General features: G+C 66.9%; 1 protein-coding gene across 1 annotated transcript; it reads left to right on the forward strand.

Annotated features, from left to right (window-relative positions):
* Window positions 1–7,121: 7,121 nt before the first annotated feature.
* Window positions 7,122–8,108, forward strand: NEUROD4 (neuronal differentiation 4; the record flags this gene model as incomplete). The annotated part of the gene is made up of 1 exon (XM_084223626.1): window positions 7,122–8,108. One exon carries the CDS (start codon window positions 7,122–7,124, stop codon window positions 8,106–8,108), a length of 987 nt encoding a protein of 328 aa, XP_084079752.1.
* Window positions 8,109–16,828: the final 8,720 nt, after the last annotated feature.

Below are 16,828 nucleotides of genomic sequence, written 5' to 3' on the forward strand. Positions count from 1 at the left end.
ATGAATTCGGTGCGAGCTCCCAGCGCAGGTGAGAGAATTCACAGCTTCACAAAAATCTGCTTTTCCGGCTGGCCTGGTTGGGGTTTTTTTCTGTTTTTTTCCCCAGGAAAAGGCTCGCGGTGAGCAGGGCCGGGCTCGGCGCTGCCGCAGCGGGGAATGTCCCCAGGGAGGTGGCACAAGTCGCTCCCGACAGCTCCTGGCGCTGTCGTTGTCCCCCGAGGGGGAACCGAGCGTGATTTGGGGCTGGGATCAGGCTCCGGCTGCTGGGACCCACCCGGGTGGGGCCGCCCGGTGTGCAAATGTCACCTGCGGCCACCTGGGGCGCGGGGCCGGGCGTGACGCGGTCCCCAAATCCCGGGAATTGACCTCAAATAAAGGACGGAGCAGAAAAAACGAAGCGGAGCCCACAGAGATTTGGGATCAGCAGGGTGGTGACATCCAGGTGACATCAGCAGCTGCCAGGTGGTGACGTGTGCGCGACGTCATCAGCTCCCAGGTGGTGACATCCAAACACGTGACCTCCTGCCGGCTCTCGGGATGTCCCGGCCCGGGGCGGTGGCCCCAAAAGGCCGCGATGTCCCCAGTAAAGGGACTGGGGGACACTGGGGGCGCTGGGGACACTGGGGGGGCTCGGGCCCAGCCCCCAGCCCGCACCTCCGGGGCCAGGGAAGGTTTGTCCTGGCTCTGAAGGCCGGGCTGGGGATGGGGTGGGATGGACGGATGGACGGATGGACGGATGGACGGATGGACGGATGGACGGATGGATGGATGGATGGATGGGGGTGGGTCTGGGGGTCCCTCGGAAGGAGCAGGGCAAGGAGCACCCCAGGATGTCCCCTCCAGGCCCGGTCCCCTCGGGAGCCCCCCCGGACCAGCTGGGATGTGGATCCTGGATCCTCAGCAAGGACCCGACTCGGAGCAGCCGCACTCGGAGGAACCGATCCTAATTAATTTCGGTTCATCGAGTAATTAACGGACTTGCCTGGGAAGGCTCGGGAAATCCCCGTTCCCTGCACGGAGCCGCGCGGGGAGCCGGGGGTCCCCAGGGGTCTCTACCCTGGCCCTCGGAAACGCCCCCCAGGCCCGCCCGACCCCGGGGTCCGCGGAGGGGCCGGGGCCGCCCGTCCCGAGGGATTTTCCGGGAGCTGGCGCGGATCCCCGTTCCCTCCGGGAATGCCGGCGCGGCTCCACGCCTGGGTCGGGGCCAGGCTGGCCCAGGTGTCGCCGCGGGCCCCGGGGACAGCCGGGGCCGTTCCGGGGGGGTTCGGCAGCCCCGGCTGCGGAGCCGCGGGACAGGGGCGGCAGCTGGGCGAGGACGCTGCCAAACGGGCAAAGCCGTGCCCGCAGCTCAACATCTGGGGCCCGCGGTCGCCGTCCAGCCAGCAGTGCCCCCGCCTGTGCCAAGGCCGCCTCCTCCTCCTCCTCCTCCTCCTCCTCCTCCGAGCCCGGCCGGGGGCGGCGCGGCTGGGGAGGAACCTTTTCCATGCCCTGGGAATGTCGCGACAGACGCCGGGAGCTCCCGCGCAGGGAGGAACCGGTCCCAGGAAGGGGGGACCCCCCTGTGGGGATCCCCCGGGGTCCCGCTGTGACCCCACGGGGGTCTGAGCGGGGGCCGCGGCCCCAAACAGCAGCGGGGGCACCCCGGGGTGGCACCCAGGGGTGCGGGGCGCGCCTGTCCCAGCGTCCTGTGACCCCAGAGCTGCGCTGTGCCCCCGCTACTGGGACCCCCCAATCCCCCCAGCACCCCAAATCCCGACTCTCCAAACCCCCCCGGGCAGTGCCGAACCCCAGCCCCACACGGCAGAGACCCCCGGGTCCTCTCGAGCCCCCGCCCGCGGATCCCAGCCTGGACCAGTCCCGGCTCCCCCAAATCCCCGCGGCCGCCGGGGTGGGGGCGCTGGGGACCCCCCGAGCGGGCCGGGGGACAGCCGGGGGGGGCTCGGCTGCTGAGGGCTCCCGCCAGCAGAGGTCAGCTCCGGCCCGGGGATGCGGGAGCCGCTCGCGTGCGGCTCCATGTGCGGCTCCGCGGGTGATTCCCGCTCTGATTCCACGCGCGACTCCCCGTGCGCTGCCACCTTCCCCCGCGGGGGGACACGAAGGACCCCAGCCCACCCAGGACCCCCCACGAGCCATCTTCCCAGCAGGAAGAATTCCCTCTGAGGGATTTCTGGAAGGTTCCCAGCAGGAAAAGCCCCTCTGAGGGGGTTCTGCTCCAAAAAGTTGTTTTTTCCCTGCCCCTTCCTGGGGGGATGTGCGCTCTCCCAGGTCCGGGAAACTGGAGCAGGAAAATGGGGAAGGGGAACCTGAGGAAAGGGAAACTGAGGCAGGAGGCGTGCGGGAGGCTCCGTCCGCACATCTCAGGCGCCCCCCACTCTGTCACCCGCACCCGCAGGTTTTGGGGGGTCAGGAGGCTCCCCCCGAGTGTCCCCAGCCCCTGACGTGTCCCTTCTCCAGCATTTCCACAATTTCCATCGGGGTTGGGAAATTCCCCCCGGAGCCTCCGGGACCCGGCGGTTGGTTTGCCCGTTTGGGGTCGGGCACCCCAAAACGCAGCCGAGGGGGACCCCAGGGACAGCGTCCCTTTGTCCCCGCCGCCCCCGCGCCCCCTCCCGCCGGTGCCACCATCGCTCAAAGTGACAAGCAGGGGTCAGCGAGCGCTGGCCGCAGCCCCCCGCCCTCCCCAAGCCCGGGGCCCCCCAGCCCCTCACTTCTCCCTAATTGCATTCCCCAGTGTCATGCAAATGGCGCGGCCAGGGCGCAGCTGCCGGGATTAAATTAGACCCCGTTAATACGCGCTAATTGCGCTTCCGCGCGGGCCCAGGAATGCCAGCCGGGCCGCGGGGCCCTTTCCCGATATTTGCCCTGGAAATCGCCCTCCCTGCCAGCCCCGCGGGGGCACCGGGGGCCCCGGCCCGGGGGGGGGCGCGGGGACAGGGTGGGGTGGGCTCCCCTCGCTGCCGGCAGCCCCAGCTCGGCTCCGTCCGCGGCTTTGGGGGGGCTGCATCCCCTTTTCCAGGGGGAGCAGCCCGGTGGGGCATCGTCTGGGGGAGCATCCCGAGTTTCAGTTTCTGGAACCTTCGGGAGGACTCCACCTCCCCCTAAATCCTGGTGGCGCTGTCCTTGTCCCCCGCGGCTGAGGAGGAAGATGATGACGATGATGATGATGATGATGACGATGATTTCAGGGGATTTCCTGAGGAAGGCTCACGTTGTGGGGGATATTTCGGGAGGCACCAGCAGAGGAGAAGCTCAGGACCCGCCTCACCTTCCCTGGGGGTCTCTGCCCGTCCCTGGGGGTCTGCACTGCCCGGAGCCCCCGGCAGAGAGGGGCACCGGGGCTGGGGGTGCCACCAGTGCCAGGGAATGGGGAGGGGATGGGGAGGGGATGGGGAGAACCCCCGAGAGAGGGAAGGGTTAAATGGGGCGGGGGGAGGATGGGGAGGGAGGACATCCCCCCACCCTTGTGGGGGTCCCCAGGAGCGGCAGTGGGAGGGCTCTGGGGAGGGGGTGGGCGGCTCCTGCGGTGGGCACGGCTGGAGATTTGGGGACCCCCGGCCCTGGGCACGGGTGACACGGGTGGCACTTCCCTGCTGCCACCGCGGGGACCCCCGGTGCCCGCCCGGGCAGGGCTGGGGGGCTGGGGGGGCTGGGGGGGGGCTGTGCTCGTTCCTGGGGGTGGGAGGGGAAGGGGATAAGGGAAGGAAAAGGGGAAAAAGAAAGGAAGGAGAAGGGAAGGGGATAAAAGGAAGGAAGGGGACGAAGAAAGGAAGGAGAAGGGAATGGAGTGAGGGAAAGGGGAAGGGGATAGGGGAAGGGGAAAGGGGAAAAGAAAGGGAAGGGAAGGGAAGGGAAGGGAAGGGAAGGGAAGGGAAGGGAAGGGAAGGGAAGGGAAGGGAAGGGAAGGGAAGGGAAGGGAAGGGAAGGGAAGGGAAGGGAAGGGAAGGGAAGGGAAGGGAAGGGAAGGGAAGGGAAGGGAAGGGAAGGGGATAAGGGAAAGGGGAAGGGGATAAGGGAAGGGGAAAGGGGAAAATAAAGGAAAGAGAAGGGAAGGGGATAAGGGAAAGGGGGAGGGGAAAAAGAAAGGAAAGAGAAGAGAAGGGAAGGGGATAAGGGAAAGGGGAAAGGGATAAGGGAAGGGGAAAGAGGAAAAGAAAGGAAAGAGAAGGGAAGGGGATAAGGGGAAGGGGAAAGGGGAAAAAGAAAGGAAGGAGAAGGGAAGGGGATAAGGGGAAGGGGATAAGGGAAGGGAAGGAAATAAGGGCGGAGAAGGCGACGAGGGAAGGGTCGGGAGGGGAAGGGACGGGAACATCTTTGCCGAGCGCTCCCGGGGGGCCGCGGCCGCCGTAACCCCAACAGTTGCGGGGCCCCCGCACAATGGGCCCGGCGCCGGCACGTGGCTGGCGCAGACAATGCCCCGCGCCCCCCGGGGGTCCCGCGGCCCCGGGGGAGCCCGGGCCGTGTCCCCCCTTCCCCGGGGCGCCCACCGGCCCCTTTGTGCGGGTGCCGGGACCTGTTGGAGCCATCTGTCAGGGGGGGCCCGCAACAGGCAGATTTATCGGCCGCAATCTGTTCCTGCCGCCCGGGCCGCGCGCCGGGAAGGGAGCCACGGAGCCGACTAATGAATTAATTAGTATTCCCCGTAATCCCGGCCTGCCGCGGTGCCCAGCGCTCCCAGGCAGTGGGGAAGGGTCCCGCGGGGCTGGCGGGGATTTGGGGAGCAGCGGATGGATGAGGAGGGGGTCAGGGGGATGATTTTGGGGGTGGCATCGCTGTCCCCCACTTCCAGCTCCTGCCCCAAGTTGGGGGAACCCCAGATCCGAGGAGCTTCTCCAGTCCCAGGGCCAAATAAAACGACTCAGGACCCCCGGAATTTCGGGGGGGGGGTAATTTTCCGCCCCCGCTCTCCCTTCCTGGGGGCTGCCGAGCCCCGAGGTCCCTTCCCCTGCCTGTCCCCAGCTCGGCCGGGCCCCTTCTGGCTCTCCCGAGCGCTAATTACTGCCCTTCGCTCTCTCATTACAGCCTCGAGGGGGCCGCAGCCCCCGCGCCCCCCTCAGCACCCGGGCGAGAGCCGGTGTCACCCTCGGTGTCACCAGGGCAGTGCCAGCAAGGGATGGAGGGGGCCGGTGTCACCCTCAGTGTCACCAGGGCAGTGCCAACAAGGGATGGAGGGGGCCGGTGTCACCCTCGGTGTCACCAGGGCAGTGCCAGCAAGGGGGGGGCGGGTGAGGACACCCCCCAGGACTGTGGCACTGGTGGCACTGTCACATCGTGTCCCGGGGGCTGTTCTGGGGCTGGGCAAACTGGGGGGGGGGGACATCGGGGGGGTCCATCCGGGGGCTCCATCCATGGGGGTCCATTCCGGGGCTCATCCACGGGGACCCCACCAGGGGTCCCCAACAACCGGGGGTGTCCCCAAGCCCCCCACCCAGGGGTCCCCACTAACCGGGGGTGTCCCCGAGCCCCCCACCCAGGGATCCCCACTAACCGGGGGTGTCCCCCCCGCCCGTCCCCAGCCCCGGGACGCTCGGGCGCTGCCGTCGGGGTCCCGGTGGGGCCGCGGGAGGAGCCGGGCCCGGTCACTCCCCCCCGTGGGAGGAGCCACGCGGGACCCGCGGCCGGGCAGGAGCCGCGGGCAGCGCGGAGCTCTCAAAACCGCCCGAGCGCGGAGCCGCCGGTGCCCGCTGAGCTTCCGGTGCGCTCCCGGTGCGCTCCCCGGGGCTGACCCCGCCATGTCCCCGGGCGAGTGACACGAGCGACAGCGGGGACTCGCTGTGGTGCCCAGGTAAGGGCGGACCGGGACCCCCGGGGGTGCCCCCGAGGGGGCTCCGCGGCCGCTCGGTGCTCCCGGTATCCCCGGGCTGGAGCGGGCGGCTCTGCCCCGACGGCGGAGCGGCGGGACCCCGGCCCGGGGGGGGTTGAGCCGCCGGGGGTGCGGGGACAGGGGCGGGATGGGGTCACAGCCGCTCCCCCCGGTACCCGCTGGGGACGGAGCCGCGGTCCCGGGGCCGTGGGGGGACGCGGCGAGGGTTCGGTGACCCCCGGGCCGGCGGGGCCGGGGTCTCGATGGGGCTGGTGGCGAAGGAAGCGATTTCCTCGGGTAATTCCCTCTTTGTGTAATTTATTTTTTTTTTTTTTAAATCAATATTCTGTAGAAAGAAAGCAAAATCCCCTTAAAAATTCCAGCGGGACTTCCAAAGGGAGAACTTTCCCCGGCAATGCCGGGCGGGGCGGGGGCGCGGGGCTCCCCTCGAGAAGGGAGCCCCAAACCCGGGCATTTCCTCCCGGGATGGATCCCGCGAGCAGGAGGAGAGGGAAGATCCCCGAGGATGGGGGAAAAGGGACCCCCGGCTGCAGCCTGGGGGGGTTTGGGGCCGATCTGCAGCGTTTTGGGGCCGATCTCACCGGGGCCATGCCCTCATCCCAGCAGAGGGAACTGGGGCCGGCCGGACCCATCCCCTCACCCCAAAACCGATCCTTCCCCGCCCTCTCCCCCCGATTTCCCATCCTCCGCCAGACCCCCGGTGCTCCGCCAGGAGTTAATTGGGGTCGCGTGGTCCTCTGGGGATAGGACAGCAATTAACACCCTAATCCCGCCCGGGAGCCCCATCACGCATATTAAAAGTGGGATTTTCCGCGTGGGATGCTCGGGAAAGGGGAAGCAGCACTTCCAGCAAAGCTGCTTAGGGGCTAAAGCTTTATGGAATGAGCCAGGGGCGGTGATGGGATTTGGGGGGGCCGATTAACGGGGACCCGGGGCCACCACCGAGGGCAAGGCAGGCTCGGGGAAGGAAAATCTCCCGCCGGGAATTGCCAGCCCCCCTTTTGTCACCCCCAGTGTGACAGTCGGGGTGGGGGATGTGACAAGAAGGGATCCAGGAGTGGGAATAACCCCAAAATGGGATGGCTGGAAGCTCTGGGAACGTTGCTGGAGCTCAGGGAGAGGCGTCAGCATCTCCCAAATAAAATCCTCTGGAAATTGAGAGGGAACTAGGTGGAAAAAAGGAATCCATGGGAGCTGGGAGCGGGCAGAAACTGCTGCTGTGGCTGGAGGGAGATCCTCCCGACGTGCTGAGGGTTCTCCCTCTGGGATCCGTCCCCACGTCCCCGTCCCTCCCTTGCAGATGCCCCAGAGCTGCGCCAAGCCCTCGGACATGGCCGAGCTCGTCGGCAGCCAGGCCTGGATGGGCGAAGTGCCGGGAGCCAAGGCCGAGCTGAAGGAGCAGGGGGGCGCCGGGAGCGCTCCCTTCGCGCTGCTGCCGGCCCTGGCCGAGGAGCACGACAGCGCCGAGGAGGAGGAGGAGGAGGAAGAGGACGGCGAGAAGCCCAAGAGGAGGGGCCCGAAGAAGAAGAAGATGACCAAGGCCAGGCTGGAGCGGTTCCGGGCGCGGCGGGTCAAGGCCAACGCCCGGGAGCGCACGCGGATGCACGGCCTGAACGACGCCCTGGACAACCTGCGCAGGGTCATGCCCTGCTACTCCAAAACGCAGAAGCTCTCCAAGATCGAGACGCTGCGGCTGGCCAGGAACTACATCTGGGCCCTGTCCGAGGTGCTGGAGACCGGGCAGACGCCCGAGGGGAAGAGCTTCGTGGAGATGCTGTGCAAGGGGCTGTCGCAGCCCACCAGCAACCTGGTGGCCGGCTGCCTGCAGCTGGGCCCGCAGCCGCTCTTCCTGGAGAAGCACGAGGAGAAGCCCTGCGAGCCGGCCCTGGCCGGCCACTCCTTTGGCTACCAGGGGCTGCCCAGCCCCCCCTACGGCTCCATGGAGTCCCACCTGCTGCACCTGAAGCCGCCGGCCTTCAAGAGCCTGGTGGAGGCGTCCTTCGGGAGCCACCCCTCGGACTGCTCCACGCCCCCCTACGAGGGGCCCCTGACGCCGCCCCTGAGCATCAGCGGGAACTTCTCCCTGAAGCAGGACGGCTCCCCCGAGCTGGACAAGTCCTACCCCTTCATGGCCCACTACCCCTCGGTCAGCCTGGCCGGAGCCCACGGCCACGCCTCGCACTTCCAGGGCTCCGTGCCCCGCTACGAGATCCCGCTGGACGTCGCCTTCGAGTCCTTCGCGCCCCACGCGGCCGCGCCCCAGCTCGGCGCCATCTTCAACGAGTAGCGGGGCCGGAGGCGGCTTTGGGGCAGGGGGATGTGCCCAGGATGGACCCGGCCGGGGGAGGGACCCCGAGCATCTCTGCAGGACGTGGCCCTGAGGTGGCCGGTGGCACCGCTGCCGTCCCAGCTGTCCCCAGGAGCCGCGGGAGCCGTTCTGGGCTCTGGGCGGTCACGGCTGCGTCCCCCAGAGATGCTCCCGAAGGTGTTTCTGCCTCCAGGATGTCCATCCTGACACCAGGCCCAGCCCTTGGATTGTCCCTGTCCCCCTGGTGTGGGGACACAGCCCCTCCTGCCCCTTGGGGTGGCCACTGTCCCTTCCCGGTGTGGGGTCATGGATTTCCCAGTCCAGCAGTGGCCGGGTGGGAATGAGCCGGACACTTGTGGGAAACCAGCACGGAAATTCCCACCCCAGGGAGAACCTTTTCCTTCTGCCATCATGGGTGGGGGACAGTGTCCAGGGATGGGGTACAGTGTCCAGGAATGGGAGACATTGTCCAGGAATGGGGGACAGTGTCCAGGGATGGGGGACAGTGTCCAGGGATGGGGGACAGTGTCCAGGGATGGAGAGACAGTGTCTGGGGATGGAGGGACAACATCCAGGGATGGAGGGACAGTGTCCAGGGATGGAGGGACAGTGTCCAGGGATGGGGGACAGTGTCTGGGGATGGAAGGACAGTGTCTGGGGATGGAAGGACAGTGTCTGGGGATGGAAGGACAGTGTCTGGGGATGGAGGGACAACATCCAGGGATGGAGGGACAGTGTCCAGGGACAGTGGCCCATTGCCCTATGATGGTGGCCCGTCATCCCTGCACATCCCAGTCCCTTACCCGGGGTCACAGCCAGGCCCTGTGGCCATCCCTTCGCTGCTCCCCTCCCCAGCCTCACCCCCCTGTACCCCACAACAGACCTGGGAACCTCAGGTGGGATCCAGCTGATCCCCCCCAGAATGCAAATTTCATTGGGATCCCGCTGATCTGGATGGGATCCCGCTGATCCCTCCTGAATCCCAATTTCATTGGGATCCTGCTGATCTGGATGGGATCCTGCTGATCCCTCCCAATGATTTCATTGGGATCCCATTGATCTGGATGGGATCCCACTGATCCCTCCTGAATCCTAATTTCATTGGGATCCCGCTGATCCTTCCCAGAATCCCGATGGGATTGGGATCCCATTGAACTGGATGGGATCCCGCTGATCCTTCCCAGAATCCCAGTTTCATTGGGATCCCGCTGATCTGGACAGGATCCCAGCGATCCCTCCCAGAATCCCACCTGGAGCAGGAGCCCCCGGCCCCCTCTCCCTTCCGGGGCCTCGTCCCCTCCGGGTTCACAGCATCCCCTCCCCTGCTCCAAGTCCTGAGCACCAACAAAAACCTGTCTTAATTCCTGCTTTATTTATTAATTACTGTGTGTGAGGAGTCCTAATTTATTTCCTCCTGTTTTCCATGGAAATCTGGGATGTGCCCAAGGTTTTCCCCCTCTGCCTTCCAGGCTCGTAGTGGGAATTCCCTGCCTGGAGACCTTGTGGTTCTTGCCGTGCTGGTGCTCTGGGGTTATTTATTAGCCATTATTTATTTAATTTATTTCCCTCACCACCTGATTCTTTTTCTGGTGATAAACCCCAATATTTCCATATTTAATGCCAAACTCCGTGTTCAACGGCCATTCCATGGATTTGGGATCCTGCCAACAGCTCCCAACTCCTCTGTGCATTTTGAGACGAGCAATAACTTTTAAATGCTATGCAACGATTTTATTTCGTTTTTCAAAGAAAATCCAGGCAACTATTTTTGATGTGCCACTGGCCTCGCCAGCCCGGTTGGCCAAATCTCCCTGGTTTTGTATAAAGTTGGGAATTTGGAGATGATTTGAGGTCCCTGCCCAGCCCCGGGTCTTGGGGGGCTTCTTCCCTTTTGTACTGAAAATGTTTTATCCTTTTGTAAAGAGAGCAGATTTGGGGTTTTTAGCTCAAATAAAGTCGTGGTCTTGTTTCAAGCAGCTTCGCCCGGGGCTGTTGTTTCCTTTTTGGGGGGGCTGGAGTGAGGGTGGGGGGCTGCCAGGGGATCCAAGCCCCCTGTGCTGGGGTCCAGCTGGGATCCCTGACCTTGGGGTGGGGGCTCTGTGGGACTGGGGGGATTTGGGGTATCAGGAATGGGGGTTCAGGACAGCCCTGGGTGTACTGGGGGGATTTGGGGTCCCAGGAATGGGGACAGAGAAGAGCCCTGGGGGTTCTGGGGGGATTTGGGGTCCCAGGAATGGGGCAGAGCACTCTTGGGGCTACCCGGGGGGTTTGGGGTCCCAGGAATAGGGGCAGCACAGAGCCCTGGGGGTCCCAGGACTGATTTGGGGTCCCGGGAACAGGGGTGCAGGACAGCGCTGGGGGCACAGGGACATTTGGGGAGCTGAGATTTGTCCCCGCTGCTGCACGGAGGGGACGCGGCCGTCCCGACTTCACCCCGGCTGCTCCCCCGCGGCACCCCCGGCTCCCCCCGTCCCTCCCCAGCTGCGCCCCGGCCCCTCGGCAGCGTCTGGCGGCCGTGGGGGCGCGTCCCCCCCGCGTCCCCTCGCACGGGGACCCCGCTCGCGTCCCGCCCCGCTGTCCCCCGCCCCGCTGTCCCCCGGCCCCGCGCCGGCTGTGCCGGAGCCCGGGGGAGCCGCCGCCGCTCGGCCCCGCAAGCTGCGCCCGGCTCGGGCTGAGGGCGGGGGGCTCTCCGGGGGCCCCCGCAGCTGCAGCCGGGCTGGGGGGGGCCCTGCGGGGCCGCTCCGAGAGAGAACCGGGCCGGGAACGGGCGGGGGCGGGGGGGAGACCTCGTGTGTCCCCAAAAAAAGGGATTTAGGGACAGGGAGGGGGATGCGCCGGGCGGGGGCGGAACTGCCCGGGATGGACCTACCTGGAGCGGGGTTACCTGGGAGGGGGCTCGGCCTGCCCCGCTCCGGGGGAGGGGGGGGACCACGCGGCACCAACGTGTCACCCGGCCGCGTGTGCACGGACAGGGGGCTGTGACACAAACCCCGGGCTGGGACACGAACCCCGGGCTGGGACACGAACAGGGGGCTGGGACACAAACCCCGGGATGTGACACAAACCCCGGGCTGTGACACAAACCCCGGGATGTGACACAAACCCGGGCTGGGACACAAACCCCTGCGAGCCCCCCCCCCGCACCCACAGCTCCGTGCCGGCCATCTCCCCACGCCCCCCTTGCACCCCCCGGTGGCATCGGGACCCCTCCCCAGCGATGCCCTGGGAGCCCTGGGCTGAGGACAGCGACCGCTGCCCGCCGGGCCGAGGGTCCAGCTGTGCCCCCGGCCCCCCCGGCCCCTCTCCCGCTGGCCGGTGGCCAAGCCCCGCTCGGTGCCAGCTCCCCCGGGCACGTGTGCGCCCTTCCAGCAGCCCCGGCCCGTGCCAGCCGGGCAGGAGCCGTGCCAGGCCCGCGCTGCGAGGGCACAGCTGGCCCCCGGCTCGCCCGTGCGGGGAGGGGGCGCGGAGCACCCGCGGGTGGGTGGGGGCGCCCCCCGTGTCCCCGCAGGACACCGGGGTGGGGGGCGGCACTGCCGCGGAGCTGAGGAGGGGCGCGCTCACTGCGCCCAGCCCGCGGCCGTGGGGAGGGTCTCTCGTCCTCTCTGGGGGTCCATGGACACCCCCCAGACTCCCAGGGGTCCCACAGGTGGGGGGACATGGGGCAGGTGGGGTCAGGGGGCAGCTTCCCCTCCTAGCCCACCTGGGGAATTCTTGGGAGGGGCATTGGGGGGGGTTCAACCTGACCCATGGAGGGGGCACCCTGACCCACAGAGGGGACATCCTGCCCCATGGAGGGAACACTGACCCATGGAGGGACATCCTGCCCCATGGAGGGGACATTCTGCCCCATGGATGGACATCCTGCCCCATGGAGGGGACACTCTGACCCATGGAGGGACATCCTGCCCCATGGAGGGGACACTCTGACCCATGGAGGGGACACTCTGACCCATGGAGGGGCATCCTGCCCCATGGAGGGGACATTCTGACCCATGGAGGGACATCCTGCCCCATGGAGGGGACACTCTGACCCATGGAGGGGACACTCTGACCCATGGAGGGACATCCTGACCCATGGAGGGACTCCCTGTCCCCCATTTGGGAGCAGCCCCCAGCCCCGGGGGTCTCACCTCGGGGTCGCCCTGGTTTCCCCGGCAGGGTGGGGCTGCCCGGGGCTGGATAATTGCTAAGCCCCCCTAAAGCCCGGCTTTCAGGGCTGTAATTCTGATATTTGTCTGTAATCTGATAACAGCGCCGGCCATGAGCTCCTAATGTGCCCGGCTCGGGAAACCGCGCGGATTTTCCCACTAAGCCGGGATATCGGGCTCGGGGCTCTCGAATTAATCGTCTTTTCCCCGTGGGGACGGCGGATTTTGGCAAACGAACTTTTCCTGTGGATTGCAGGGGGCGGAGGAGCCGCCGTGCTCCCGGGAGGGTGGAGGTGGTGGCGCTCTGGGGATCCGGGGGTTAAACGGGGTCCTGCAAACCCTGTCACTGTCACCCGGGGGGCTCGGGGGAGGCTCCTGCTCTCCACCAGCTCAGGGATGGTCCTGGATGAGGCTGGGAAGGTGGGGGGCTCCCGTGTGGGGTGCGCCACTCCTGCGGCATCATCAGTCTGTCTGTCTGTCTGTCCATCTGTCCATCCATGGATTCTATCCATCCATCTGTCCGTCCGTCCAGCTATCCGTCCATCCATCCATCCATCCATCCATCCATCCATCCATCCATCCATCCATCCATCCCTGTGTCCGTCCATCCATCCATCCATCCATCCATCCATCCATCCATCCATCCATCCATCCATCCATCCATCCATCCATCCCTGTGTCCGTCCATCCATCCATCCATCCATCCACCCGTCCTTCCATCCATCCATCCATCCATCCTTGTCCATCCATCCATCCATCCATCCATCCATCCATCCCTCCATCCCTCCATCCCTCCATCCTTGTCCTTCCATCCATCCATCCATCCATCCATCCATCCATCCATCCATCCATCCATCATCCATCCACCCCTCCCTCCCTCCGTCCGTCTGTCCCTCCATCCCCTGCACACCAGCCCCCACCCAGGCCAGGCCTTGTGCCCCGCGATGTCCCCGAGGGCTGGCGCCAGAGCTGTCCCCAACCCCGGCAGGGCGGGGCTGTTCCCGGGGCTCTTCTCCTGTTCCCGGGAGGTCCCCGGAGCCCTGGCGGCGCCGGGACGCCCCGGGAATCCCGTCCAGCCTCGTCCCTGGCAGCTGCCAAGGCCAACTCCCCCGGCACGCCGGGCTCGGGGTGGTTCTTCTGCTCCGACACGAGTTCGGGGAGCTCGCGGCTTAATCCGCGCCAGATAAACCAACAGCGCGGAGATTTGGAGTTATTGACGGAGTCTCTGCTCGGGCGAGATTAGAGCTCGGCTTAGCGATGTTGCGGGAGGGTTTGGGGACGGTTTAATCAGAATTTGTACAGCAATAATCCCGTCTTTAAACTCGTCCCCGGGCCAATCCCTCCCAAGTTGTGATGGGGGGAGGTGGGGAGGCCTCGGGGGTGTTTCCAGCCCAAATGAGTCGGGGGGAGTTCACACGGCAGAGAGGAGCCGTGGGGGGAGGCTGGGGAGAAATTCCCCGCCGTGGGGGTGGGGCGGGCCTGGCACAGGGTGCCCGGAGGAGCTGAGGGTCCCTGGCAGTGTCTGAGCGGGGCTTGGAGCACGCGGGGACCAGGGGAGGTGACCCTGTGACCCCGCAGGGGTGGCACCGGCTGGGCTTTAAACCCCTCCCAACGCCTCCCTGGATTCGAGCACCCCCGGCTTCGATGATTCCCATGAACCCCCCCCACAAACCCCATAAATCAACACCAATCCCCGAAGTCACACCAGCACCGAGCCCCGGCTCCGCCATTCCCCCCCCAAGCCCTCCGCGAGCTCCTCTCCCGTGCCTCAGTTTCCCCCGGGGAATCACCAAAACCTCGCCCGGCGGGGACGCGGCGGCTTTTGTGGCTGCGCGGCGCTTTCAGGGAGCACAAAGGGGCCCCGGCGGCACAGATGGAGCCTTTCAGAGGGGACCCGGGCTCCTTTCGCCGTCTGCCGCCGGGCGCTGCCTCCCGCCGCAATCCCCCTTAATTGAATCCACACTTTCATAGCTCATTACCCCCCTGATGGATTGGATTAGCGGGGGCTGCGCCCGCCGGGGAACAGTTGGCTGCTCCGCGCCGCTCGGCGTCCCCGCGGGCGGCGACACGAGGGTGCCCGGGGGCCCCGGGGGCTCCCGGCCACGAGCGGCAGCGCGGGGGCAACGGACGCGACCCCGCCGTGGGTCCGCAGCGGCGCCGGCACCCCCTGGGCATCTCGGGGGTCGCCGGGGCATCTTTGGCACCCCCTCGGCATCGCCGGGACCCCCTCGGCGTCCCCGGGACCCCCTGGGCATCCTTGGCACACCCTGGGCATCCCAGGGACCTCCTCGGCATCCCCGGGACCCCTTGGGCATCGCCGGGACCCCTTGGGCATCCCCAGTATCCCCTGGGCATCCCCGGGACCCCTTGGGCATCGCCGGGACCCCCTCAGCATCCCCGGGACCCCTTGGGCATCTCTGGAACCCCCTCGGCATCCTTTGCACACCTTGGGCAACCACAACACCCCCTGGGCATCCCCGGGACCCCCTGGGCATCCCCGGATTCACCGTGGTGAGTTCCAGGGACCCGGGTGCGCCCCTTCTGTGCCAGGGACAGGGTGGGTGCAGTGCCCACCCCGCGGTCCCCCCGCGTCCCCACCTGGGGCACCCCTCAGAGGAGGAGCTGGGGGGTGTCAGAGCCCTTGAGGGGCAAATCTGGGGGCCTGGATGCCCCGGAGGATGAAATTTGGGGTGTTGGGGCACTCGGGGACAAGGTTTGGGGTGCTGGAAGCCCCGGAGGATGAAATTTGGGGTGTTGGGACCCTCGGAGACAAGGTTTGGGGTGCTGGAAGCCCCCAGGGTTTGGGTTCGTGGCTCTTCAATCCTCGGAACAGCCCCTGGAAAGGGAGGGATGCGGGAGGGGATCAGCGCCCGCCCCCTGCCCCTCTCGGGGGGCTCTCGGCAGCCGAGGAGGGGGGGCTGTGCCTCCCCCCGCCCCAAAAGGCGGGCAGGACCCCGCAGGAGCCGCCCCCTCCCCGTCCCCGTGTCCATCTGGGACCAACGGCCGCCGCTCCCTCATTAACCCCTGCTCCGGGGGGACCCCGGCCCAGCTGCCAGCCGTGCTGGGGGGGCTCTGCTCTGCCTCCCCCACCCCCTCCATCCCCGGATAAATCCCTGCGTTTGCCGTCCCAAAAACCCGGCCGGGCCCGACCCCTCCCCCGGCGCTGCACCCCCGGGCCGGGGGATGCTCGGGGGGTCCCTCCCAGCTCAGGGCCGGGGTTTGGGGTCGTTTCTCCTGAATTTGGTGCTCAGGGCTGCGCCGGAGGGTGCTGAGACTCTTGGGGTGTTCCCAAACGCAGGAATCCCCCCGGGGGTTTTTTGGCATGGTCCCAGCAGTTTTTTGGTATGGTCCCAGCGGGTTTTTGGGATCGGCTCAGTGGTTTTTTGGGATGGTCCCAGTGGTTTTTTGGGATGGTCCCAGTGGCTTTTTGGGATCGGCTCAGTGGTTTTTTGGGCTGGTCCCAGCGGTGTTTTGGGCTCGGCCCAGCGGTGCCGCTCCGGGGCTGGATCCAGCTGCAGGTCCCGTCCCCTCCCGTGGCCGAGGAGCTCCAGGGCCCTCAATGGTTTAGCAAACCCCCTCCTCATCCTCATCCTCATCCTCATCCTCATCCTCATGCTCTCAGGCCGAGCTGGCGCTCCCGCAGCAGATGCGGCCGGAGCCCATCGGGGCAGTTAGGCCGGATCGGTTACGGGCGGGATTAGGGAGGCTCCGCTCCCCAGGGCTCGGATTAGGGTCTAAAGCCGCGGGCTTCGCCTGGCGGGGGCTCAGCTGGAGCCGGAACCCTCCTCATCCTCACGGGGCTGCTGGGGAAGCGCTGCCCGCAGGGATCTCTCGGGACCCAGCTACGGGGGGGATTCAGAGGAGCTGGGGGGCTCGGAAAAGCTGGGGGTCCCGAGGAGCTGGGGGCGGTCCCGAGGAGCTGTGGGGGGTCCCGAGGAGCTGGGGGGGGCTCAGAGGAGCTGGGGGGGACCCCGAGGAGCTGGGGGGGCCCTGAGGAGCTGGGGGGGCTCAGAGGAGCTGGGGGGGGCTCAGAGGAGCTGGGGGGGTCCCGAGGAGCTGGGGGGGCCCAGAGGAGATGGGGGGGGCCCTGAGGAGCTGAGGGGGACCCCGAGGAGCTGGGGGGGTCCTGAGGAGCTGGGGGGGGCCCAGAGGAGCTGGGGGGGGTTCAGAGGAGCTGGGGGTCCCGAGGAGCTGGGGGCGGCCCCGAGGAGATGGGGGGACTCAGAGGAGCTGGGGGGGTCCTGAGGAGCTGGGGGCGGTCCCGAGGGGCTGGGGGGGTTCAGAGGAGCTGGGGGGCTCAGAGGAGCTGGGGGGGGCTCAGAGGAGCTGGGGGGCCCCGGGGGCCCGCGCTGGCAGCAGATGGCCGGGGGCGGCTCGCCCGCAGCTGCCCCTCCCCTCCTGCCCTGCCCTCGCTCGGTTTTGTCTCCTTTCCCCACGCGGCTTCAAACTTCCCGGGAACAGGGGCTGGAATTCCGCTTTGGGAGCGTGTTTTTAATAGATGAAAGATGTTATAGATGTACGTTTTAATATACTTTATATATATATTTACAT

Source organism: Fringilla coelebs (assembly GCF_963513975.1).
Source record: "Fringilla coelebs genome assembly, chromosome: 30".
NCBI classification, from domain to species: Eukaryota; Metazoa; Chordata; class Aves; order Passeriformes; family Fringillidae; genus Fringilla; species Fringilla coelebs.